General features: G+C 45.1%; 1 protein-coding gene across 1 annotated transcript in view; it reads right to left on the bottom strand.

Moving 5' to 3' along the window:
- Window positions 1-27173, bottom strand: part of GLP2R (glucagon like peptide 2 receptor) — a 145308-nt gene extending 118135 nt beyond the window's left edge. Inside the window, 4 exon segments of the mRNA XM_075072002.1 lie at window positions 3550-3613; window positions 7005-7039; window positions 17101-17194; window positions 27069-27173. Coding sequence (XP_074928103.1) covers window positions 3550-3613; window positions 7005-7039; window positions 17101-17194; window positions 27069-27173 — 298 coding nt within the window.
- Between the last annotated feature and the right edge of the window lie 344 nt (window positions 27174-27517).

Genomic DNA, 27517 nt, shown 5'->3' with positions numbered 1-27517 from the left:
CTTACAGGCTGCCTGGAATCAGGCATGACAGTCTCCATGGTTACCGGCTGCCTGAATAATCTTTATTAAAACTAAATAAAAAAACCATTGTTTCTCTCTCTCTCTACAGGAATATATTGCAATGGGACTTTGATCAGTTTGTTTGCTGGCCTTATTCACTTCCAGGAAATGTGTCTGTTCCTTGTCCTTCATTATTACCCTGGCTGGAAAACGTATGTGATTTTCTCTTTTTTTAAAAGATTCATATCAGGAATCTTCATTGCAGAGGGAGTTGTCAGCTCAGGCTCTACTGTCCTGGCATGCCTGGAGGATTGCTTGGGCTATTCTGCATCGCCTTCTTCCTGGCTAGTAACTAAGTCATCCCACTGCAACATGCTTCAAGCCTGTAGGGATGAGAAGTGACCTTGCCTGCAACCCTTCCCCACCCTTTGTTATGTTTCAGTCACTTTAAGGCCAAAAAGTCACTTGGGTATTGGACTTTAAGAATGACTTTAAGAATCCTCTTAACTCCTTTGCCCCTAAATTGCTGTCATGATGCTGACCCTTCCCAGCAGTTTCCTTGACCCTCAGGGAATCCTGTGGTGGTAACTGGAGACCAGGTTGTTCAAACTATGGCTCTAATTTGCGGTCCTCAATGGTGGCTGCGGTGAGAAGAAGTGTTCCAGGATGGCAGCCCAATAAGGGCCTGGAGGCTGAGGCTAGTCACCCGTTCAATCAGCCTTGCCTGTGCCATATATTATCTGCCTCCCTGCTTAGGGGCAGGACTAGCTGTGTGTCAAGTGACTGCCTGAAACACCAGTGTCTCATAAAGGACTGAGGGAACTCAGTGTCTGTGAGGAAGGAGTAAGTTGGGCTCCCGTGGAAGGTCCTGGAGTAGAGTCTGAGGGACTGCAGGGAACCAGCCTAGGCATCATGCTGTAGCCGCATGGTTGAGACTAGAGAAGGACTCCAGGGAAAGAGCCTGAAAGTCAGGGCTGTATCCCAGAGCAGAGTAACCTAAGATAACCCCAAAGGGTGTGGGAACTGGCACAGAGGGTGAAGTGAAGAAGGTTCAGAAACCATAGTGAGAAACTGAGGCAGGGAGCACCTGCAGTGCCATGCTCAGCCACCATGGGGCACCAATGCCTTATGACAAGACCATTTTTTTTGATTATGAACTGAAAATGTGCCTTGCAACTTTTAAACTCATCTGTTTGAACCAGCCTTGTCAATACAAGGCGGGCATATTGAGCAGCACCTCCCAGCTGCATCCCACCACCTCGCCTGCAGCACCAGGAGCATCTGAGCCACGCTGGGCCTCCCTACTGCAGGCTGCTCAGCAGTGCCTCCACTGACCATTTGCTGCATTGCAGGAGTGAGAAGGAGGTAGCTCTAATGGCTCCATTTCCTGCTTCCAAGGAGGAGCAGGACATGAGCTAGCTTGCTCTGCCTGAGCCTCGGGCCTCTAGCAAAGACTACTCCCCTCCCCACCCACCTCTGGGAAGCTCAAAGGTGGGAAAGGAGGAAAGCTGGGACAATACAGACAGTTACAGTTCCCTGCCCGCCTGCCCCAGCAAGAGCAGCTGCAGCTGGTTCTAATTGCATCCATTGGCTACACAGTTCCCAAAGGATCGCATATAGGATAGGTCTACACTGCAATTAGACACCCACAGTTGGTCCTTGCTAGCTGCACTCAGGGATCACAGGCTTGCGCTAAGGACCATTTAATTGTCGTGTAGATGTTCTGGCTTGGGCTGTACCCTGAAAGTTCTGGACTCTCCGGGGTATGTTGGACACTGGAAGAATGAGTAGTTGCATTGTGCTGTGCCCCAGCTATTCCAAGCCACAATGGGTACATCTACACGGACATTAAAAACCCACAGCTGGCCCATGACACTGACTTGGCTCCTGGGGCTCATACTAAGGGGCTGTTTAATTGTAGTGTAGACATTTAGGCTCAGGATGAAGCCCAGTCTCTAGGACCCTGTGAGGTGGGAGAGTCACAGAACTCAGGGTACAGCCCAAGCCAGAACATCTACACGACAATTAAATGGTCCCTTAGCGCAAGCCCTGTGATCCTGAGTCAGCTAGCAAGGACCAACTGTGGGTGTCTAATTGCAGTGTAGACCTATCCTATGCGATCCTTTGGGAACTGTAGCCAATGGATGCAAATTAGAACCAGCTGCAGGCTGCTCTTGCTGGGGCAGGCGGGCAGGGAACTGTAACTGTCTGTATTGTCCCAGCTTCTCCTCCTTTCCCACCTTTTGAGCTTCCCAGAGGTGTGTGGGGAAGGGGAGTAGTCTTTGCTAGAGGCCCCGAGGCTCAGGCAGAGCAAGCTGAGCTCATGTCCTGCTCCTCCTTGGAAGCAGGAAATGGAGCCATTAGAGCTACTCTCCTCTCACTCCTGCAATGCAGCAAATGGTCAGTGGAGGCACTGCTGAGCAGCTGCAGTAGGGAGGCCCAGCTGTGGCTCAGAATGCTCCTGGTGCTGCAGGCGAGGTGGTGGGATGCAGCTGGGGAGGTGCTGCTCAATATGCCCGCCTTGTATTGACAAGGCTGGTTCAAACAGATGAGTTTAAAAGTTGCAAGGCACATTTTCAGTTCATAATCAAATAAAATGTTCTTGTCATAAGGCATTGGTGCCCCATGGTGGCTGAGCATGGCACTGCAGGTGCTCCCTGCCTCAGTTTCTCTCACTATGGTTTTCTGACACTTCTTCACTTCACCCTCTGGTGCCAGTTCCCACACCCTTTGGGGTTATCTTTAAGTTACTCTGGCTCTGGGATACAGCCCTGACTTTCAGGCTCTTTCCCTGGAGTCCTTCTCATAGTCTCAACCCCATCTGGGCTACAGCACTGATGCCTAGGCTGGTTCCCTGCAGTCCCTCCAGACTCTACTCCAGGACCTTCCACGGGAGCCCAACTTACTCCTGTTCCTCACTGACACTGAGTTCCCTCAGTCCTTTTATGAGACACTGGTGTTTCAGGCAGTCACTTGACCACAGCTAGTCCTGCCCCTTAAGCAGGGAGGCAGATAATTATGGCACAGGCAAGGCTGATTGAACAGGGCTGACTAGCCCTCAGCCTCCAGGCCCTTATGGGGCTGGCCATCCTGGAACACTTCTTCTCACCGCAGCCACCATTGAGGACCGCAATTTAGAGCCATAGTTTGAACAACCTGGTCTCCAGTTACCACCACAGGATTCCCTGAGGGTCAAGGAAACTGCTGGGGGAAGGGTCAGCATCATGACAGCATTTAGGGGCAAAGGAGTTAAGAGGATTCTTAAAGTCATTCTTAAAAGTCAATACCCCAAAGTGACTTTTTGGCCTTAAAGTGACTGAAACATAACAAAGGGGGGGAAGGGCAGGCAAGTCCTTCTCATCCCTACAGGACTTGAAGCATGTTGCAGTGGGATGACTTAGTTACTAGCCAGGAAGAAGGCGATGCAGAAATAGCCCAAGCAATCCTCCAGCAATGCCAGAGACAGTAGAGCTGACTGACAATCCTCCTGCAATGAAGACGATATGAAATCTTTTAAAAAAAGAGAAATCACATTAACCGTTTTCCGACAGGGTAAATATGAAGGACAAGGAACAGACACATTTCCTGGAAGTGAATAAGGCCAGCAAACAAACTGATCAATGTCCCATTGCAATATATTCTCGTAGAGAGAGAGAAGAACAATGTTTAGTTTTTAATAAGAATTCAGGCAGCCGGTAACCATGGAGACGTCATGCCTGATTCCAGGCAGACTGTAAGCACAGGATCCGTTATAGCAGTAAGGTAGCATGGTTAAGCTCATGGGTTGAATAGCACGGGTTGTAGATCTGGGAGCAAGCGAGTGAGCTCTGAAGAGACCTCATGGGTCAATGAAATCATGAGAATGCACCTAAAGGGTTGGAAGGTGAAGCCTCAAAGAAGTTATCTTAGTCTAACCCCTGCTCAAAGCAAGCAGGACCCCATCCGCCGAAACTAAACTCCGCCAAGGCTTTGTCAAGCTGGATCTTAAAAACCAGCAAGAGAGTTAGATTTCCACACCACTCCTCTAAGCTAAAGCACCGGCAGTCCTCCATTCGGCTCAATCCCCACACAACTTCCCTACTGAAAAATTCTTCACTAATATCATACAACACTGGACCCTCCCCCACTACAGCTATGAGACCAGTTATTCCCTGCTTTCTCTGAATCCATACTGTACCTTACGGAGAAACCTAGATCCATCACTTCTTGGAAAGTCCCCTTTCAGGTAGTTGACAGCAGCTATCAAATCCCTCCCGCACATTTTCTCTTCTGGCAGACTAACAGGGAGCATCCAGTTCCCTCAGCATCTCGTCATACGTCCATGTCGTTCCACCCCCCTATAATTTCCTGTTGCCCTCCGCTGGACCTTTCCAATTTTCCACACCTTCTGTAGTGTGAGGCCCAAAACTGGACACAGTACTTCCCAGATGACGGCCTCATCATATGTCGAATGATGGGGAAAATGATCACTCACAATACACCGTTGTTTCGACTCTGTGTCAATGCCCTACTTTCATATCCTACCTATAAGCCGTATGCCCTTAATTCCAACTAGCCCACACCAATGATCTGCGGACAGTAGGCACAGAGCTGTGACTCATACCAATCTCCATCCACTGTAACCCTAGGTCCTTTTCTGGCAGAGAGTTGAACAAAATACTCAAAATGAGCCTCAACACCAGTGGGTGATACGTGGAAGCAGAGGGGCTGCATGCAAATGCTTGGTATAAGAGAAACAGGTGGGAGTTTAGTGAGGTAGGGTAGTTGAATTGATTGTCATAGCTACCTTTCGTACAATTAGCTTTATGAACCAATCGTGCTACGTACTGAACTCAATTCTAATGCCTAATTTTTAAGAAGATGTGAAAAAATGAGAGGAAAAGCAGATTCTCACTACAAAATATTCAAGAGTTGACAACACAATAAGTTAATGTGAGAGCTCATTGAAGGGAGCTTCAGCGGTTATCGCTTAAAAAAAGGATAAGGGTAACCTTATCCATGTGTTGAAGTACGTGATACACAGTCGTCCCCCTACCTGGTGGGTCACTGTCTATGGCTAGATTTGCCACACCCCTCAGTGGTTCGTCCCTTTGATGGAACGACAGTCTGGGTCAACTCCTCCGTGTCGATCAGAAGTTGGAATTTGGGGGGAACCGGACCTACCCTCGACTCCGGGTTCCAAGCGCCAGGGTCTGTGGATTGCAGCTGCTATACTGCCTCCTGCAACAGCTGCATGGACTCTACCCCTCTGGCTATATCCCTATGGCTCCTCCACACCTTCTTTAATCCCCCACAGACTCTCCTCCCTGGGTCTGATGACAACTGTCTACCTCTAGCTCCTCTACAACATACCTCTACACCTCACGAACCTCTCTGCTCCTTGTACTCTTGTTCCCACTCCTCACATGCACACCAACAAAACTGAAGTGAGCTCCTTTTAAACCCGAGGTGCCCTGATCAAGGCCTGCCTTGATGTGCAGATGTTCTATATCAGGCCTGTCTCTTAATTGGTTCTACAAGTTCTGATTACTCTGTGCAGCCCCTGCTCTGGTCACTCAGGGAACAGAAAACTACTCATCCAGTGACCAGTATATTTTTCCTCTACCAGACTCCTGTACCTCACTGGCCTGGGTCTGTCACAGTACCCACAGAGGAAGAAAAATTCCTAGTTAATAAATGGCTCTTCGATCTAGTGGAGGAAGGCAGAACAAGAATCAGTGGCTGGAAGTTAAAGCCAGATAAACTGAAATTAGAAACAAGGCACAACATTTTTCAACAGTGAGGCCAGTTGTAGCTCTGCCCTTTCCATTGGGGGAGGGGCTCCAGACTTAGAGCTCCCGCCAGGGCCAAGAGCTGTGCCTCAGTCCCAGCCAGGGCAGAGAGCTCGACCCCAGTTGGTCCTGAGCTCTCAGCCCCCCTCCATGGCCTCAACCAAGCTCTCAGTCCCCTCTTGCCCTGGCTGAGGTCATGGGTGTAGGCGCTGAGAGCAGGGAGTGGGGGCATGGTCATGGCCCCAGCCCATTCCGCCCCTTCTCTTGTGGCCCTGGCCCCATTCCACCCATAGCCCTGGTCCTGTTCTACCCCTTCCTCCCATGGCTCTGCCCCCATTCTGCCCTCTCTCTGCCCCTTCCCCCGAGGCCCAACCCCTCACTCAGTCCTTTACTCCCCCCACATCCCCATGCTGCAGCCCTGAGACTGAAAAAGCTCTGTGGCCACAGCAGGGAGTGAGAGCTCCTCCAGCCCCTGGCCATGATGGACAGGGGAACAGGAATATTTTTCCAGGCACCCCAAATTATCCAGGGCATCTGGATACAGGCCACATAGGGCAATGTGGTAATCCACCACTGCCCACACCATCTCCAATCAGCGTGAAGTTTGGGGAGGCTTAGCCTCCCCTAGCCTCCATTATGCACCAGCCATGATTAGAAGAGACTGCCAGGGTCATGTAGTCTAACGCCCTGCCAAGATGCAGGATTTGTTGTGTCTAAGCCATCCAAGACAGATGGCTGTCCAGCCTCCTTCTGAAAACCTCCAATGAAGGCACTTCCATGACCTCCCTAGGTGTCTGTTACATTGTTGGGATCAAGACTGGATGCCTTTTAGGAAGATCTGCTTTAGCCAAACACAAGCTATTGGGCTCAATATTATGAAATTCCCTGGCATGTGCTCAACAGAAGGTGAGACTAAATCAGTGGTTTTCAAACTGCGGGTCATGACCCAGTCCTTGGTCATGGAATGTAAGGTACTGGGTCGCGGTGGCTCTGGTCAGCACTGCCAACTTGGCCGTTAAAAGTCCCATCAGTGGTGCTGCCCGGTTAAGGCAGGCTAGACCCTACCTGTTCTGACACCATGCTGTGCCCCGGAGGTGGCCAGCAGCTGGTCCAGCTTTTAGGCGGAGGAGCCATGGGGCTATGCGATCTGTCCCTGCCCTGAGCACTGGCCAATGGGAGCTGGGGGGAGGGGGAGGTGCCTACGGGCAAGAACCATGAGGAGCTCGGCGCAGCGTGGTCCACGGTGCCATGACATGCAGGAAGCCTGCCTAAGCATTAACATTGCACCGATGACCAGAAGTCACCAGAGGCAAGCCCGCACCCCAACCCCGCACTCCAATCCCCTGCTCCAGTCCTGACCCCCCACTGCATACCTGGAGTCCCTTCCTGCACCCCAAACTCCTCATCCCTGGCCCCACCCCAGAGCCTGCACCCCCAGCCCAGAGCTCTGACCCTCTCCCACACCCCTACCCTCTGCCCCAGCCCTGAGACCCTCTCACACCCCAAACCCCTCATGCCCAGCTCGGCTAGGTCATAGGCAACAACAATTTTCTTCAACTGAATCGCCAGAAAAAAAGTTTGAAAACCACTAGACTAAATGATCCAATGCTCTCTCCTGGCCTTAAAATCTATTAATTATATATCTCTGAGCACTGTGTAACTATGGAGATCTGTTATCTCTATTGCTGGGCGTGTGGTATCTATGGAGCTTAGCATTTTTGTCCATTGTTTGGACAACTGGCAGCAGTTACTGTGCACCTGGTAATCATGGACCTGTTCTCTCTGTCTGTGACCATCCAATAAGCTCATCACCGCAATGTCTGTCAGGTAACTGGCACTGGATGGGTCTTGTTACATTTGTCTTTGGTATGATGAGTGTAGATGGAGATTCCATCCAATGCTTGGCAGGAAAAGTGTGGCAAGAAACACTGAACCACCAAAAGTCTCCTGCTGCAGGAAAAGTGGTATCTGAACATCTGCACTGGGGTATACATAGGGGCAAAAGTTCATAACATGATTTTCAAGGGGTAGTTGCCAAATTATAATGGGGTTCTAGCAGCCATTGGGTCCATAGCCCTTAAAGGGGGACAGAACCATCCTTATGGACTTTACTGATCATAGCACTTTACAAACACAAATGGAAAAACTGTGACAATTTTTGGCCCAGTGAGGTAGGCATTGTTATCCCCTGGGGAAACTGGTTGTGATAGGCACTAGCCTTCCTTGGGAATGGTGCCCACAGTTCTTCCCTGATGTCTCTAGCATGCATGAGGAATGTGAATGATGTGTTATTTCTGGACAGAGATCTGCTCCCCTCTGCTGGTCAGCTCTATGGGTCAATGGAGAGGGTGTTCAAGATCCTGGGCACATATGAAAGGTCAAAGATAATATATCCTCAAAAGGGTAAGTGACTTCCTGTGATGGGGTGTCCACCCCACACAGGAATGTAAGGGGTTAAGGTGTCCAGGTAGGCCTATTAACTCCACAGGAGGAGGAGCCAGGGAGCAGGAAACTAGTTGATTGCAAACAGGCTCAACTGTACAGGAACAGGTGGGACCTGTATAAAGCCAGATAGCTGGCAACAGACAGGGGCCTCTGGCAAAGGGCAGTCACTCCCTGGGAAGAGGGAGTTGGTTTGGAGCTGGTACTCTCAGAGAATGGGCGGGGGGGGGGGGGGACCAGGAAGAGTAGGAGGCAGTCCAGAGAAGGAGCAGTGAGGGCTGAGAGGTTAGAGCCCAGAACTGCTGAGCTGAGGGTCCCTGAACTGGAACCCAGAGTAGACGGAGGGCCAAGGTCACCTTACTGGCCACTGGAGAAATGGCACAAGCTGAACAGCACTGGAGAAGACTGCCTGGGACCTTTTGCATGCTATAGAAGGATCTTTGGTCACCCTGGAAGATGGTGACCTGGCTGGAGGGCCGACTCATGATGCACACCGACAAAGTGAGTATTCACCCACGAAAGCTCATGCTCCAATACATCTGTTAGTCTATACGGTGCCACAGGACTCTTTGCTGTTTTTACAGATCCAGACTAACACAGCTACCGTTCTGATACTTCAGTGATACATTACTGTATAGGGGATCTCTGTGTTCCAAGAAAAGACACAGATCTATCTATGGCTACCTTTGTCCTTGGAGCTAGGATGAGATTCCCATCTCACAAAGACCTACTTGCACTAGCTCTCATTGAGCCAGCACACTAAAGATAGTAATATAGTCATGTTAGCATGGGCAGTGGTGACATGGGCTAGCAGCCAGGTTCATACCTGGGGGGTTCAGGAGGGTGGCTAGCCCGTGCTGCTGCAGCCTGTGCTACCATGGCTACGTTACTATTTTTAAGTATACTAGCTCAATGTGACCTTGCATAAGTATATCCTTGTGAACCCCTAGCGGGTAGGGTAGATGTGCCCTCTCTATATTCATCAAAACTCAAACACAGTGTTTCAAAGTCCAGCTAAGTTTAGTAGATGACAATATCACATTGTTTACAAAGCATAATCACGTAGGGTGTGTCTACACTGGGGAGTTTAATTCAAAGCTTTTTGATGTGCATCAGATAACTTGCATTACGTAAGTCATATCAATAGCATGCACACAGAATGCCTGTTCTATTTTCAGTCCACATCGTATGAACACATGGTGCAAGTTTGCTGTGAATTGAGGGTGTAGCATTCTTGGGGGTATCCCAGGGTCCTTTGCTTTATCACTGAGCCGCTTGCGTCCAGGGATTGTTTTTGCTGTGAAATGTGGGAAACCAAGCTCCTGCTCCCTGCTTCTGTGGGGGCAAGTGAAAATATACAGAGCTTCCTTGGGCTATATTACAGCACTCAGAGCTGGATGAATTCAGCATTGGACTTTACCCATTGCACCAACAAGCTGATGATGCAGGAGCAGAAGAATATTTTATGGCAGCAGCAACTCTGGCAGCAGGAGTACAATCTGCAGCGATGGCAGCTGATTGACACAGAATAATGGGAGAATCTGAGCTGTTGGAATGAGAAGACCAGGTCCTGGATCACCTACAAAGGGTTCAGCACCATTTCTGGGCTGAAGAAACCACCATGAATTGGTGGGAGAGGCTTTTCAGTGACAAGAGAACTTCAGGATGGAGAGAGTTATCTTTTTTTTATATCTGTGCAGAACTGGCCCTGGAACTGCAGTGGCAATGTACCAATGTGTGGTGCCCCATATCCATGGAGCAGTAGTGTTGCCATTGCCATCTGGGGGCTGGCCACCCCAGAATGTTGTTACTGGTCTGTGGCCAACCAATTCAGTGTGGGGAAATAAACAATTGGGGCCATTCTCATACAGATCTGCTATGCCACTGATAAGGTGCTGTCTAACCAGGTAATGCAGATGGGTAATGCTCAGGAGATTATTGATGGGTTTGCATACATTGGGTATCCAACCTGGTTTTGGTGTAACTGATGAACCCATGTGCCTAACATTTGCCTGCCCTCACCCCAGTTGAGCACAGAATTTGTAAACAGAAACGGATTTTTGTCCGTAGTGCTCCAAGGAACAGTGGACCACCATGGCAGTTTTACAGACATAAATGCAGCAGCATCTGATATGGTCCACCATGCTAGAACCTTTCAGAACTCTCTAGTATTTAAATAAAATGGAGAAAGACTGTTTACCCCCTGAAGCACTGAGGGCATTAATGGTGTGGAGGCTGGTCTGGTTATTCTGGGAGATCCAACTTATGGCCTGATGCCCTAGCTAATGAAGCTATACACGAGCTGCTGGGATAGGAGCAATATTTTAATTATTGCTTTATAGCTGCACAATGAAAGGCAGATGGCACTGTTTGCGGAATAGGTTGGAAGCTGCAGAAAAAAATGTTCCAATATTATAGGTGGATGTTGTGTTTTGCTCAATATTTGTGTGAGCAAGGGGGAAAGCCCTGACAATGGTTGGGAGTCTGAGGTGCAGGGACTTGCTCGGAAGTTCAAACAGCCAGCAAGAAGCACAAACAGCCATGGGAATGCTGTCAGGGATGCCTACTGTTTGCATTTTGAGTGCCTGCCATGCCTGAAAAAGTTACCCTGTGTGTGGGGTGAACTGGGATGCAGACNTACCCAGCACAAGTAACTGCAGTATGTGCGCAGCAGGAGAAATTCTTCTCCCTAGGTCATGGAGCTACTCTGCAGGGATACTGCAATCCAAAGGCGAGGGTAGCCCATTTGTCTTCCAGCCCTGACAACACATGCCCTACTTTCACCTGAACCCCATGTCCAGGCATCCAGGGTGCTCTTGTGGAGTGGGCTCTGCATTGCACAGGGGTGCTGCCTGCATACCTCTTCCCTTGCACTATGGAGTCACCCCAGTTCTGCTGCCAGGGGGTGCTCAGCCCAGGGTTGGATTTGTCCCAAGCACAGAACTGATAGGGGGTGATTTAAAAATATATAAATATAACAGTTATATTTTCGGTGAGATTCAGATTATTCTGGTTTCTGGTCTTAAACTAAAACCCTATCATGTTGTCTTGGTATTAAAAGCCTTTCCACATAGGGAACTCATGATTTAGTAGTAGAGTTAATACAATGTGTGAGAGCACCTCTGTTGGGCATCCAGCTTTTTAATACTGTATTGTGATGAACACTTGATTACGGTTAGAGATGCTCTTCTTAGATTGGTCTGCCGCTCAAGAGATATGAGTTCTATTCCTGCCTCTACCACACACTTCCTGTGTATCTTTCAGAAAATGATTTAGGCAGTGCCTGCACTCAGAGGAGCTGATTTTGTGGTTTCCCCTGGGGATGCTAGACTCCCACTCCACCCCAGGCCCCACCCCTACTCCTTCTCCTAAGCCCCCACCCTGCCTTTTCCTGCCCCCACCCCACCTCCTCCCTGCCTCTTCCTGCTCCCACTCCTCCCCAGTGCCTTCTGCACACTACTGAACTGCTGAGGGGGGAGAGGGAGGATCTGATCTGTGGGGCTGCGGGTGGGTGCTGAGCACCCACTATCGGCACCTATGCCAGGTCCAAATGTTCTCGATGCCCAGAGGTGGGATCTGAGAGATGAATGGGACCTGCGGGGAGCACTGCACTTGGGATGCAGAGGTTAGGAGTTGCTGCTGGTGCCAGTAGCCACCATTATCCACAGGCTGAAGGATGTCTGGGTCCCAAATTACGGGACTGCAGGGCCTGCTGGCCTAGAAGTAGCAAGATTATCAGGAGGGCATTCTGGATAGTATCCACGAGTTGCCGCTATATCTCCATCCTTTTCCATGCTCTTCTTCACCTTGGTGATTCTATCCTTGACCACAGCAACACTTTCCCTTGGCCATTGACATGATCTCCTGGAAGATCAGCTTCTCCCTCCTTCTGGATCCTCATGTGCAAGCTTCACTCTCAGACAGCCTGGTTCAACTCTGTGACTCAGACATGTAAACATCTCATCCCAGCTCTTCCTTTTTCTTCCCCTCAGGTTGTCAACAGTTCAGAGAGGCCCTGTCCTTGACTGTCCTGCTGTTGCAGGGTGCTGTGGCTATGGAAGCGAACAAAACAGCAAAAAAGTTGTTTGTTGTTCATATTCAGACAAGGCATGATAGCCTTGTTAGTCAATATGCGTGACTGTTCCTCCCTGAGATTCTTCCCATTCTTGTGGGAAACTCAGAGATGGTAGGTAGGTATGGACCGTGGTGGGTGCCTTTGGATTTCAGTCTACTGTATCTGCTTTCATGATTGTGGGGTGAGGAAGTTGGTTGGTGCTATGTCTTGATCTTGATGACATTACACTGAGGTGGAGGACTTGTCTTATTCAAAAAGACAAGGAACAGACTGGTGAAATATGCTGTGAAGTTGTTCTCCAATATGGCCCCTCAGAAGCATTGCAGTAGTGGAAAGGTCTTGCAAGCCCTGCGAGAGGATATGGGCATGGAGTTATTCCCTATAATTTGCAAAACAAACAAATAAACAAAAACCCAAGTAATTTCTGTCTTAATTTCTGCTATATCTCCCCTGGAGAAAGTGAAGAGAAAAATAGATAGGGCCCTGCAATGATGGTCAGCTATATGCATTTTTCAAGGCATTTGCACTTCAGTGGGGAGTAAGTATTGTTTGCAGGGCTGCCCAGAGTCGGGGGAAATTGGAACAATTTGCCCCAGGCCCCAGGCCCCACGGGCCTTGGCGCAGCGGCATTCTGGGTCTTTGGCAACATTTTGGCGGTGGGGGTCCCTTTAGTGCTGCCGAAGACGTGGAGCGACTGAAGGGCCCCCTGTCGCCGAAATGCCACCGAAGACCCAGACCGCTGCAGGGTGAATACAAGTGCTGCAGCTCCCCTGCTTTGCCCCAGGCCTCCTGAATCCTGTGGGCAGCCCTGATTGTTTGCCCCTGCCTGGGCCTGCAATGTGCATTTATATTTCATGTAAATTACAAAAACTAAGCAGATTTCTTTTCCTATAAGCACTATCTCAATAAATTATTGAATGTTGTACAAATAAATGCTTTTGCTATTTGAATCTGGTGTGGGAGAAGGAATGAGGTACAGATGGTGACTGCGCCATGCTGGGAAATGCCATTTGGAAGCAGCACTAGGTGAAGGGTGAGTGAAAGACATGGGCTTCTAGCTTACATTCACCAATAAATAACACATTGTAAAGACAGGTACTTGCATGCTGACGTTCCCTCCAGAGGATCTGATTCTTTGATCCCTGTTTGGTTTTGGGCTAGGAATCCAGCTCAGCTGATGTAGGGTGGGAATGAGGGTCCTTCGTAGCAGAGCAAGACTGGGACTGGCTTTCCAGCTGGTTGTCCTGACCCACAAAGAGATCCTAGCTGTCAGGGGCAGCTCCTATCCAGCATCCTTCTGCTCATCCTCCCATGGGTTGAGCTGGTCATGCTTGGTAGGGGGAGGTGCAGGCAGCAGGTTCAGAGTAATGCCTCGGACAGGTTGTACTGTGATTGTGTAGAATGCTATATAGTTCTTCAAAAACGGACAGGTCACACATCCCCTGCCAGATTGTCTCTTTTCATCCTTCATTTCAGTGTGCATTCTCCTGAGATGTTTGTTCTTTATCTGGCACTGGCTGGTGTCCTGGCTGTGACCCTTTGTGGACATCTGCTTTACGATGTGCGAAAACAGGTCCTATTCCAGTGCCTTCCCACAAGAGGTTCCTGAACCAATGCATCTCCCCATATGGCAGTGAGAAGAAATATCTCAGCACCACTCCAAGTAGTGGTGTGAGGCATGTTATGGGGCTTCTGGAGTGCTATTGTGGTTGCATCACCAAAATAATGATACACTGGGACTGAGGGGCAATATCTGGCTCTGTGCCACATTTTATAGGGAGAAGTATTATCCTGAAAAGGACCCCCCATGGTGGGAGTGCACACAATGGACAAGTCAGTAACAGTCGAACTGCAAAGCACTGTGGGATAGCCATTGAAAACATGAAAAAAGTGGTGCACAGCAATCACATGCACACATACAACAAATATGAACTATTTCAATTTGAACTAAACATAATACACTTTGCAAGAGGACTTTAGCATTCCAGACAAATGCAGTTAGTGTGCAGTGATAAGTTGCAACGTTAGCAGAGTCTGAATGAGCTCGAGTCACAAGTCACTTTGTTATTGGGGCAGGGGTACTAAAGGGTTATTATCCTTGTTGTGTGAATCAAGAGCAGCAGAACTGTGCAAGGCATACTCAGATGGAGGGACTCAAGCTCAACTAAACTGCAAATGCTATGCAGGTGATGTGGGTGCCAAAACCCAATGGAGTCTAGAGAGGACGGGGACAGGTACTTGTCCCTGGTGGTGTGGGCCCTGCCTAAGGATCCGAGGCACCATTTGACCCTGCATCTCTCCACAGTGTAATAACAGAGCTGGTTAAGACTCAACTGGGTGTCTTGTTACACACTACAGAGCTGAAACCACCAATAACCAGGTATAAGCATTTGGCCTGCTTTGGGATGGTGTCTCTGATTCACGAGACTGCCCAGTCCACACTAGTAGTGACGCTAACAGCTGAAATCACTGAGAGCTGTGTTAAGTGGTGGAACCTTGAAACATTTCAAAGGATTCAAAGCGAAGTGGCTGGAGGAATGGACTGGTGAGTGGCTGGCAGGCAGAATGGAGCTGCAAGCAGGGTGGCCAGTGGAACAGCTGGTGGAGCCGTGAGTGGCCAGCAGGGCAGAATGGCTAGCTGCTGACAGACCAGCTGATGCCAAAGCAAGCGTCTGGACAGCAGAACAAGCAAGGTGCCCTGATTCCTCACTAAGGTGGGAGGTGAGCTCACCCAGATGCACCTCTAAACTCTGGGTCTTCACTGATCAAGGACGATAGTTGTGAACGAGTTGTGGCGGACAGAACAAGAGAAAGGTACATTAAAGAACTTTTGGTTGCTGAACTTAGGAACCTGAGGTAAAAGAACGCTGCCCAATGTACTCTCAGGAGGTTCTTTTGCTCTTGGTTTTATGTTTATGAATCCTGCTTGTGGCATTTTCCCAAAGGAATGCTGGGTAACTTCTCTCCTTTTCTCTCTCCTGTGTGCTTGCAACAGGGGGAATATTGCCTCTTGGAGGTGACCGGGGGTGGTATGTAATTGTCCCAGGTTACTGGGTGGGGAGGCTCAAGCCATTTTTGTGTTGTATTGTTAAAAAGGAACACTAGATATTGAACCCGGCCGTTGTTGCTGTCAACTCCAACTGGCAGAAGAGTTACATATGCAAATTGTTTTCAAACTAGATGAATGTTGTTTGATCCAGTTTGAAACCTTGTGTGTAGACAATCTCTTAAAACAAAGCAAGATAATTGAACCAGGTATGTCATAAATCTTACACGGCTACATAAACATAAACATAGTGGGTGAAATCCTGGCCCCGCTTGAAGTAAATAGAAGTTTACTTCAGTGGGCCAGGTTTCCATCAGTTAATCTTTTCAAGTACAAATAAAAGCATGTTTCATTATGACACCCCCATTTTAATTCTCAACAAAAACAATGCATATCTAAAAATCCATGAGATCTTGATTTCAGTGTCCAAACATTTTCTTAAGTGATACTGTTGAGGGAAATACGTCACATAAATGTGGACTTACAATAGTTTTTTTCCTCCGTAAACTGCCTATGAACACTTTTTAGTTTAACCAGGAAAACATATAACATTGACTAAATATAAATATATGTTTGTGCATCTGTTTTGGAAGCTGATCATTATGTGTTTTTGTATACATATTTAATGTTTTTGTTTCTGGTTTGAAATTATTGATGGAAATAATTACTTTGAGTGAGAGCTAAGATTATGTTACAATGAACTCTGCACTCCTTTATACTGAATAAAAATAAATGTTTTTGTCTTTTGTGGACACTGTAAGATTAATACTTACCTTTATGGTGATCAGACATCCTGTTTTGGCCAGGACAGTTCCTTTTTTAAGCCTTGTCCTGGCTGTCCTGACTTTTTTGGCAAAAAAGTCATTTGTCAACTTGGTCAGGTGGCAAGAGCAAATGGCACAAGTGCCCACCTTTGTCAAAAAGTGGGGTGCAGAGGAACATGTGTGTGGGGGTAAGCAGTGATGCCAGCTATGCATGGGGGGGCAGGCAGGGCTGGAGCGAGCAGTGAAGCTAACCTCCCGTGTTGTGGGGAGGAAGGAGAGTGCTCCGACCAGTGGCTCAGGCCAGCCCCACTTGAGGAGGAAGGTCCTCAGGCGAGTGACGGGCCAGCCCCATGTGTGGGGGTTGGCAGGAGAGGACATGGGTTACTCCCACACAATGTCCCGTTTTCCCTTTGGGAAATATGGTCACTTCCTTAGTTTATTATTAATAGTAGTATTAGTAGCATGCAGAGATCCCACTGTGCTAGGACTCTGTACAAAGAGACTTTCTCAGCCCCAAAGACCTGAACCTCTACTCATTGTATTTGGTGGAAAATCTCCTACTGACTTAAATGGGATCAGGCCCAAGACTTACATAGACAAGAAACAGAAGGATGGAAGTGGAGCGATATAAGACAGAGTGATCAGTGACGGGTAGGAAACCTTGTTAGTTCGGTGGATTCTAACTGCTTTCCTTAATTAGGGTCATTTATAAATCCCAATTACTGGAAATTCATCTTGCTCTACAGTTGCCTAGCATTTGTCTGGGGCTGTGAACAGTTTGCGGCATTTCAAGCTAATTTCACTTATTTTTTTGTCTAAGCAAAAGGCCTTAAACATAACTTGATGGGATTCCTCTGTCTATTTATAGTAGGCCTTTCTGGCCTTACACCTTGAAATCCATGAATAAAAATATACGTCTGCAATACTGTTCAATACATTTCTATTAACTCATTTAATATGGATATTTTGAAGAGTTACCCCAGTTTTAGTCAGGTTTCTTACCAGTTTCTACTGGAGATTCTTGTAGTTTTTTCAAGCAATCTTTTTTATAGTTAAGCCACTTTGTCGTCGTTTTCTCCAGCAGAGAGCCTAAGACCTGTACATACAGAAAATATTGTAAATGAAGAAACTGAATTTGAACTTTGTATTTTTCTAGGTGGGATAGTTTTCTGCTACTTTAACAGTTGAAATAAATAATATACAAAATTCAAGAGTTGTCACTTTTTCTGCGGCCAAGAAATACACTGTTACACTGTTATGTTCTCCCCCACACCACACATTTTTGTCAGACTTCCAACTGGACACTCTGAATATATAGCCTCTGCAGAGCCATGCTGTAGAAGATGTGTGCTATGGCTCATAAATCCTGGAACATTTTCAAGCAGCTAACAATTAGATTATACGTAGAGGCTGATTAATCTTTGTTGAATATTTATGTTTTCACTGGATTATTTGATTAATATGACTGGAAATAATTCATGGGGCTGTTTGTTTATTAGCATATTTTACATATTGTCAAGGATGCCCAGAGAATTGGCTGAGGGCTCTTTCATTACAGTTTAATAAAATTGTGAAGAAATAAATAAGTAATACCATTTTGTTAACACACCTTTAAAGACGTAAATCCTCTCCCAACATATCCGTCCCAGACTCCAGATGCTAAACTTTGTTTCAGCAGACCTCCCAAGCAACCCTTCAGTATCCCTGTTTCAAGTGAGGCAATTGAAAAACTAGCAAGGACTCATCTCCATTTTCATAGATTTCAAGGCCAGAAGGCAGCATTGTGATCATCTTGTATGACCTCCTGTATAACACAGGACATAACATAACAAAAGAATGGGCATACTGGGTCAGAACAGTAGTCCATTGAGCCCAATATCCTGCTTCCAACATTGGCAGATGCCAGATATTTCAGATGGCATGAACTGAACGGAACAATTATCAAATGATCCATCCCCTGTCATCCACTCTCAATTTCTGGCAGGTGGAGGTTTAAGAACACCCAGATGATAGGGTTGCATCCCTGACCATCTTGGCTAATAGACATTGATGGACCTATCCTCCATTAACTTATCTCATTCTTTTTTGAACCCAGTTAGTTATACTTTTGGCCTTCACAACATCCCCTGGAGATGGGATCCATAGGTCAGCTGTGCATTGTGTGGAGAAATACTTATTTTTATTTGTTGAAAACGTACTGCCTATTAATTTAATTAGTGATCTCCTGGTTCTTGTGTTATATGAAAGCATAAACAACTCCTTATTCACTGTATCCACACCATTCATGATTTTATAGACCTCTATCATATCTTCCCTTAATTAGCTGTCTTCTAAGACGAACAGTCTCAGTCTTTTTAATATTTCCTCATATGGAAGATGTTCCATACCCCTAATGCTTTTTGTTGCCCTTTTCTCCACCTTTTCTAACTCTGATATTTTTTTTCAGATGGGGAGACCAGAACCCCAGATGTCCAAGGTGTGGACATCTTATTATCTATCCCTTTCCTAATGGTTCCTAACGTTAGGTTTTTTGACTGCTGCTGCACAGTGAATGCCTGTTTTCAGACAACTCTCCACGATGACGCCAATATTTCTTTCTTGAATTGTGACAGCTAATTTAGATGCCATGATTTTGTATATGTAGTTGGGATTATTTTTTCCCCAGTATGCATTACTTTACACTTATCCCATTGAATTTCATCTGCTATTTTGTTACCCAGTCACCTAGTTTTCTGAGATCCCTTTGTAAGTCCAAAGCAGACTGCAAAGACTTAACTATTTTGAATAATTTTGTATCATCTTTGCCATCTCACTGTTTACCCCTTTTTCCAGACCATTTATGCATATGTTGAACAGCACTGATTCCAGTACCGACCATTGGAAGACCTTGCTATTTACCTCTTTTCATTGTGAAAATGGACCATTTATTCCTATCCTTTGTTTCCTATCTTTCAGCCACTCATTGATCCATGAGAGGGCCTTCCCTTTTATCCCAGGACTATTTACTTTGCTTAAGAGCCTTTGGTGTGGGACCTTGTCAAAGGCTTTCTATATTTACTGGATCATCCCTGTCCACATGCTTGTGGACCTTCTCAGAGAATTGTATTAGATTGGTTTGGCATCATTTCCCTTTACAGAAGCAGTGTTGACTTTTCCCAAAAATATCATGTTAATTTATGTATGTTAATTCAGTTCTTTACTATAGTTTTGAACCAATCTGCCTGGTGTTGAAGTTAGGCTGCCAGGATCGGCTCTGGAGCCTTTTTCAAAGTTAGATATTATTACATTAGCTATCCTCCAGTCCTTGTACATAGAAGCTGATATAAATGACACATTACATACCACAGTTAGTAGTTCTTCATTTTCATATCTGAGTTCCTTCAGAACTCTTGGGTGAATACCATCTGACCCAGGTGATTTATTACTGTTTAATGTGTCAGTTTGTTCCAAAACCTCCTCTACTGACACCTCAATCTGGGATAGGTCCTCAGATTTGTCACCTAAAAAGAATGGTTCACCTCATATCCTCTGCAGTGAAGACTGTGCAAAGAATTCATTTAACTTCTCCACAATGGCTTGGTCTTCCATTAGGGCTTCTTTAGCACTGTGAGCAATCAGTGGCCTGCATCTGATGTACTTACATTTTTTTGCTGTTAGTTTGTGTCCTTAGCTACTTGATCTTCAAATTCTTTCTTGACCTTCTTTATTGTACTTTGACACTTGGCTTGCCAGAATTAACGCTCCTTTCTATTTTCCTCAGTTGGATTTGACATCCAATTTCTAAAGGATTCCTTTTTACCACTAATTATGTCTTTTACTCTGCTGATTAGCCCTGATGTCATTTTTTTTTGGTCCTTTCACTTTTTTTATTTGGGGGTATACATTTAGTTTGAGCATCTATTCAGCTGTTCTAAAATAGCCATCATGAAGCTTGCAGACATTTCACCCACAGGACTGTTTGTATCTATATGTAACCTTTTGGGGGTTTAGAAAGAATGACCCCTTTAAATCTTTGTCCTGAGGGAGGAAATGCTGATTGTTCCAGGCACAGGAAGGGCTGTTCGGGGGTCGTATGAAGAGAGGGGGAGCAACGAGGTGGGTATGTCTGGGGCTCCAGACAGAAGGGCTGCAGCAAGCAGGCAGGGCTGGCTCCAGGGGTTTTGCCGCCCCAAGCAGCACCCCCCCCCAAAAAAAACCCCACCATGATCTTGATCTGTGGCAATTCAGTGGGAGGTCCTTCACTCCGAGCAGAAGTGAGGGACCCTCCACCGAATTGCCACCTAATACTGAAAGTGCTGTCCTGCTCCAGAGTTGCCGCCCCAAGCACCTGCTTGATATGCTGGTGCCTGGAGTTGGCCTTGCAAGCAGGCCCTCACAGAGTGAAGCAGCCGAGAACCTGCCCAAAGTCCAGGAGGGACAGGGCAGCCGATCGGGGCACCTATGCAGAGATGCCTGCAAGATAGCTGATCAGTCAGGCATTTTGTGAATGTTCTTGGCGAGAGCTTGAAGGCCTCGGGTCCAGGTACATGGCTGCAGTGCATGCTCACAGTGCAGGGTTCTCATCTGGCAGCCAGGCCACCTGCTCTCATAGCATGTGGTTATTTGTGGTGTGCTGTGACGCTAGGGCCCATGGTGCCATGTTTTCATCACAGAGTTGTGCTCTTGCTTGTGCAGAGCTTGGTTCTCTGTTGCAAGCTGCAATAGTTGAACTCGAAGCTGAGGCGCTCCTCCTAGGACCAGTCAACCTGTCCAGGCATTTCTAGTACTCTCTGGGGCATGCTGGGCAGGGAGTGGCCCATTGCCTCCATGCTCTCCTAGTGTAGGCCTTCACTGTGAGCGAGGCTGGTCCAGGCAAAGTGTCAGCATCCTGTGAAGTGCAGTTGGGACCAAGGGTTGGAGTCAGGTTATACCTGAGACTGAGTAGTGGAGGAGCTCATCATCAAGTTCTAGGCTGGGGTTAACATCAAGGCTCAGAGTTCGACACAGGTTGCAAGGTCTGAGTCAAGAAGTTAGGCCAAGTAAAGCTAAGGTCTAAACCAAGAGTTCAAGAGCAGGAATGGCCATGACAACTACAGGAGATCCACACTGTTGCCTGGCTAGTTCCTGGAATGCCCCTTATATTTATATAGAGCGGGCAGCCAATCAGGAGCCATAAGGCTGCTGCCTGTCAGATTCCTTGAGGCAGGACTTCCTGTGGTCTGTGTCAGCTGTGGAGCAAGGGAAGAGGAGTGTGAGCTGGTTACAGCTGCTGGTTCATGGCAGCATGGAGATGTTAGTTGCCTAGCAGCTGTGCGGGCCTGGATTTAAGAGCCCTCTGTGCTTTACACCATTAAAACACAAACTATCAAAATATACAGAATCAATATTCTGAAGTCAAACTCTAAGTTCTCAAGCAGCATTTTTCTTACATTACCTATCTGCAAATTTAGATTATTCTGATGGAAATATTTTTTTCATTGGTTTTTGTGTGTACGGTAAAATCAATGTTTACTGACATTTACTGACAAAAATCTAATTCTTCCAAGCCTACTCATAATCCATGGGTCAAGGCTGATGATACATCTAATATCGGCATGAATGTTTAATCTTTATTTATCCACTGCGAAGAGAAGATCATCAGTCAATGCAATCAGACTAATCTCTGTGCCACGCCCTGGTTGGAATCCTGCCAGAGGCCAAGAAATCAGAAGCATCCAGAAACTCCAAGAACTCTTGCTATGACCTTTATAACAATCATAACCAAAACCAAACAATTTGATACTGGTCAATTATTGTCCAGCTTGTCATCATAAAGAGAATTTCTGGAAGGGAGGCTGAACACAAGCTTCCTTTAAAGCAGCAGTCCTTACAGTGAAGAGGCACCTTTCAGTTTTCCAAGGAAAATCCATTTTAATTTGGCTGAGTTAAATGCTTTTGAAAAATTGCTATTTGCACATGTACAATTTACTTTGGGTTGTGAACAGTTTTGGTGAAATGCCAAAAGCTGATAGACTGCATTGAACACATATCTGGTCTTCAGTATGCCATGGTTTCCTGGCTGAGTGCCAAGTGCTTCTCAGGGAAACCCAGGATTTGATAATCCTGATCAGAAGGTCCCATCAGCACAGCAACACCTAAATACCTTAAAAATCTGGGCCAAAGTAAATGAGATCCAGAAGATTGTGTGAGTCCACACAAGTAGCCTCTTGGGGTCATATCTGTATCTTATCCATTAGATTCAGAGCATGCTAGAACAACATAACAGATCTATTGCCTGTCTGTAAAGTTTGTAAAACAGGAATAATAGTTGTTTAAACCTCTCTCTTAAAAGGGGCTTCTCATTCATACCCATCCTAGCAAATTTTCCATGTGATTTTCAGTTCTTCAGTGTATGCTAAGGGTAATAGCATTGTTGAATGGAAAGGAGTTTGTCAGAAAAGGTTTTAATGGGTTGTTGGTGTGATAATGGCAGTGAGTTAATGCTTAGAAACTGGTTTTGTCCTGGGTGTGAATGTTGCCTTTACATATCCTGGCTTTTTAGTGTTTCTTTCTCAGAAATACTCCTCAGCAACCATAACTCTCAATTAAGGAAGGTTTTTTTGTGTGAATTTCCTAATCCCCCAAAATTAGTGTATGCAAATAAGATTTTTAATGACCCAAAACTGGAGACTGCTTGAAGGTTTTGAGAGAGGGTCTAAAAAGAAGTGGAGGTGCAGTGGAGGTGCAGCGCTGAGCAAATAATGCTTTGACCAGTGCTCCAGCTTCATCTGTCTTGTGCTAAAAGCCGGAGAGTATGAATAGTTTCCATGGCTCGACAGAGGGGATTTGAGCTTTCTTTTTTGGGAGCATAAAGTTTGAAATAGCCCAGAGAGGACTGTTTCCCTAGCTCCTTGTTTTCCTCAGCATTGCTCCCAGGCCAGTTTCAGGCTCATGACTGTGAGCCACCCATGCTTTAAATCCCCTGGAGTGGAAAGACTAATTATTCTTCACATGATGGACTTCCAAGATAAGAAGAGAATATTTATAAGAGCCATGAGAAAGGAATGCTTGTTTCCAGGACAAAAAACATCTTGGCTTGTCCCTGATGTGGGCCCCAAAATGCAGGCGACCAGAAGAGATTCTTGGGACATCCATTGGTTAGTGAACTTCATCTTAAGAGGCGAGGAAATGGAGATGACGCATTCGTAGAAAAAGCGGCTCCATTTAATAGATACAAGTTTGTTTTACAATAAACAAACAGGGGTAAATGACCAAGGAAGTACAGGGAAAGCTCTCAGAACTGCTACCTGGATCCTCTCTTAGTCCCAGCTGTCTCTGCACATGCTGAGAAAGGGGTTCTGGACAGCACCCTCCACAGGAGGGGCAGGACCCTTAAAGGTGCAAGGACACAGATTCATCACACCTTCTGCTTCAGTTGCAAACTTTCATATATAGAGACATTGAAACAGCAGTAGTTGGTAACTGTTGACATCATAAACTTCTGTGTGACATATGACTTAGTGCTGCATGACATTCTGATTAAAAGCACGGTGCAAAACCAATGCAGTATATACTAAATATATTAAACAGCCTCCTAAGCTATAGATCTCAAAAGGTAATTGTAAATCTGGAGTCATCATCCAATGAGGGGTTTTTAAATCGAGTTCCCTAGGGATCTGTGCTTGACCTAATGCTATCCAATATCTTGATCAATGATTTGGAAGAAAACATAAAATCATTAGTGGTGAAGTTTGCAGATTACATAACTTGTGGTGGAGTGGTCTATAATGATAAGCACACATCAGCTACAAAGAGTAATATGAAAGCTGGACTCCTTTGAACAATATTCATTTTAATATGACCCACTGCAAGGTCATACTCCCAGGAGCCAGGAATTCAGGTTACACCTCTGGAAGAGCAATGACTCAAAAAGGATTTAGGTGTCAGGGTGTAAACAAACTGAACACAAGTTCCCAGTGCAATGCTCTGGTTAAGAGGGCTAATGAAATTCGTGGACGTATAAGCAGGGGAATATCAAGTAGACAGGTAGCATTATTGCTATATATGACATTAGTGAGACCATTACTGGACCATTATTTTGAGTAAATAATATTGACAAATTGGAAATGATTGAGAAAAGAGATACAAGAAAGATTTGAGTTCTGGAAATCCCACCTTATAGTGAGAAACTGACAAAGCTTATCCAAGAAAGGGGTGTCACAGTTCAGAGCAACTACACCTACATTCCCCTTCTATGGTCCAGCAAGGGCATCAGCTCAAGACTCCTGGCTCCTCAGCCATCATCTCTTTTGGGTGGAGACCCCCATCTCACTCCCTCCTGATCAGGGTACTTCCAGACTGCACAGCTCACTGTCTATACACTGACCTCCCCAGCAATGTCAGGCTGCCTAAGCCGGCCTGTTTTACTTTTTTCTTCAGAGATGGTACACAGTGTAATTGTCACAGTTAAACCACCACACGATCTTTCTAAGCAAGCACATATGTCTTTAAGGAGAAAAAGATCTCTCATTAGTAACTCAGTTACTCTGTTATACAGTGTGTCTTTGAACTATCATGTATCAGAGGGCTAGCCGTGTTAGTCTGGATCTGTAAAAAGCAACAAAGAGTCCTGTGGCACCTTATAGACTAACAGATGTATTGGAGCATAAACTTTTGTAGTGGAGCATAAGCATGCATCTGATGAAGTGGGTATTCACCATGAAAATTTATGCTCCAATACGTCTGTTAGTCTATAAGGTGCCACAGGACTCTTTGTCGCGTCTTTGAACTGTCCTCATGTAAAGGGATGAGCAGACAAAAGGTCCTCTCCTCTGGATGAAACTTCCAAGACTGAGTCTGTAGGTCTGAGTTTGCAATCCCTTTCTCTCAAGTACTTCCTAGGAATTCCACTTCACACATATTGTCCAGAAAGATCAGTCATGTCTGCTACATTATACAACATTGTCTTTTGAAGCTCACAATACTTCTCAGAGATTGCATTAATTCTGTCTTCCTCCTAAAGAAGTTCCAGACAATCCCACAATAAAGCATAAACATTTGCATTTTTCAAACAACAAACTCCTACAATACTTAAATGTAATTCAGTAGAATTTAACTTAATTCAGTAAGGTTTGTCCAGGATATTTCAGGAAGTTGTCGTATCTGTTACAAAAGTCAGAATGACTTGATCACAGTCCGTAAGTACAGACATGAGGAGAACATTTCTGCTAGTAGCTGGCTCTTTAATCTAATAGACAAAACCAGAACAAGATCCTGTATCTGGAAGCTGAAGATAAATTCAGGCTAGAGATAGGGCACAAATTTTTAACAGTGAGCATAGTTACCCTTTTGAACAACTTAATTGGGACCTGGTGGATTCTTCATCACTTGGAATCTTTACATCAAGACAATCATAAAAAACATATGGTCTAGCTCAACCAGAAATTATAGCATTGATGTGCGAATCACTGGGTAGATTTTCCATCCCATGTTATGCAGGAGGTCAGATCATAATGATCTCTTCTGCCATTAAAATCCATGAGTGAAAGCCTGGTCCCCTTGAAGTCAATGGGAGTTTTGTCACTGGCCTCAAAGGGGCCAAAATTTCACCCTGTGAATCTTGTTAAAATGAAGGTGAAATAAAGTAATACAATTTATTTGTAATATCATACTTCATGCTGGAATATTCTTTATTTGGAATATGCTGAGAAATTGTTGGCCAGTCAGACCGAATTATCACAGGCGGTGGGCAACAAAAATGTACTATATATGCTCCGAAAAAGATCTCAAAGTTTAAATATTTACTAATATTTGTAACCATTCCCTTAATCAACCTGTCTACTGGGGGACATGGATGTGATAAATTACAATTGCCCCTTCCTCACCAAGATATGCTTCAAGCTTATTACTGTATTATAAATGAATCAAAGCTGATGTTATTACTGGGAATATGGATGGAAAATATACAAGGGCTGAAATCCTGGCCCCACTGAAGTTAATGAGTTTTACCTCTGACTTCAACGGGCCCAGGATTTCATCCCATATGTCCTCACGAGTTGATATGTCTTAGAAAGTACAGTGATGATTCAGTTTTAAGTGAAATCTGTGTGAAACCATTTCTGTGGTTAGAAATGTCTGAGTGAAATATGATTTTGTTCTCTCAAAAATTCAAAGCCTTAGTGATACTTATTGACTTTGTATTATTTATTCATACAAATTTTAGAAGCAAAAGTAAAACAAAACTCCATGAAACATATTCAACAAGATATGCTCCCTTCAGCAATGGTAAATCTGTCAGTTATATTCAGATAGGAGAAAATTTAACTTTTTTTTTACTCATAGTAATCTTAAATCTGTGTTTTAATTTCAGAACAGAATGAAATTTACCATTATACTTTATTAAACTGTTAAAAAAATATCTGCCTAGCTCACAACAGATATAGCATTTTTTTTTTTAAATGAACATTTCCTTGAAGTGAATTTTATGGCAACTCTTTAACAAGAAATCTTTCAAACTCATCTATATTCTATATACATCAATAATCCATGGTAAAAATTAAAATGAGATTTTATTAAAGTCTTTCACAGTATTTAGAAGAAAATGTAGTGTATTGCAGAGATGCAAAAAGCTAATGTAAATACTGTATGTATTTTTGCTGCCTTCTCTAAACAGACTACAGTTTTAAAATTGATACTCAGATTTGGTAGTTAACACAATGTATGTTAATATTAAAACCGCCTTTATAAAGGAAATTCAAAAACAATGTATTCAATATATAAAAACCAGCATTAAAATAGGAAAATATTAATATCTGACCTGGATAAGAGCAGTAAATTGGGAATAACATGCTAGGGCTTATAAATCAATAGCACGCTTTGCATTTTGAAATGCTTAACAAATTGCTAAACAAGTACCATTTATGAATATATCATGCAATTTATGAACACTAAAATGCAACATGAAAGGACTGTCTAGGTTTTAAAATCAATCATTGATAAATAAATTTTCTTACCTGTTTTACCACAAACAGTGTCATAACAATAGAAACAGATCCAAGAGATGTTCTGAAAGAGAACCACATATTGGAGCAGAGACCAGAATATGTGGAGATACCCATGGTGGCAGACTTGGTTCAAGAATACGATAGAGCCAATTCCCCACCCTGTTCTATGAAAAGTTTAATGCCTGCACTTTTAAAATTACAGACAATTTCACAAATGCGACTATTTCCTGGATCTGAATTTAATCAAGCCAACAAATCTGTTGAAACAGTTTTGAGACTCTGACTTCCTTTCGTTTCTCTGTGTAAAGGCAAAGGGAATTTACTCTAAACTTCACAAGCATGTCTGCTTTCTGTTGTTTGTCAGCCAATGAGAATTAGCAAAAGTATTAAACATTAAGGGCTGATCCTGTTCCCGTAGAACTTGATGGGAGTTTTGCCATTTGACTTTAGTGGAAGCA

This window comes from Chelonoidis abingdonii, chromosome 13 (genome assembly GCF_003597395.2).
Source record: "Chelonoidis abingdonii isolate Lonesome George chromosome 13, CheloAbing_2.0, whole genome shotgun sequence".
Taxonomy (NCBI): domain Eukaryota; kingdom Metazoa; phylum Chordata; order Testudines; family Testudinidae; genus Chelonoidis; species Chelonoidis abingdonii.
Note: the sequence above shows the minus strand (reverse complement) of the source record. Positions and strands in the feature narration are given on the sequence as shown.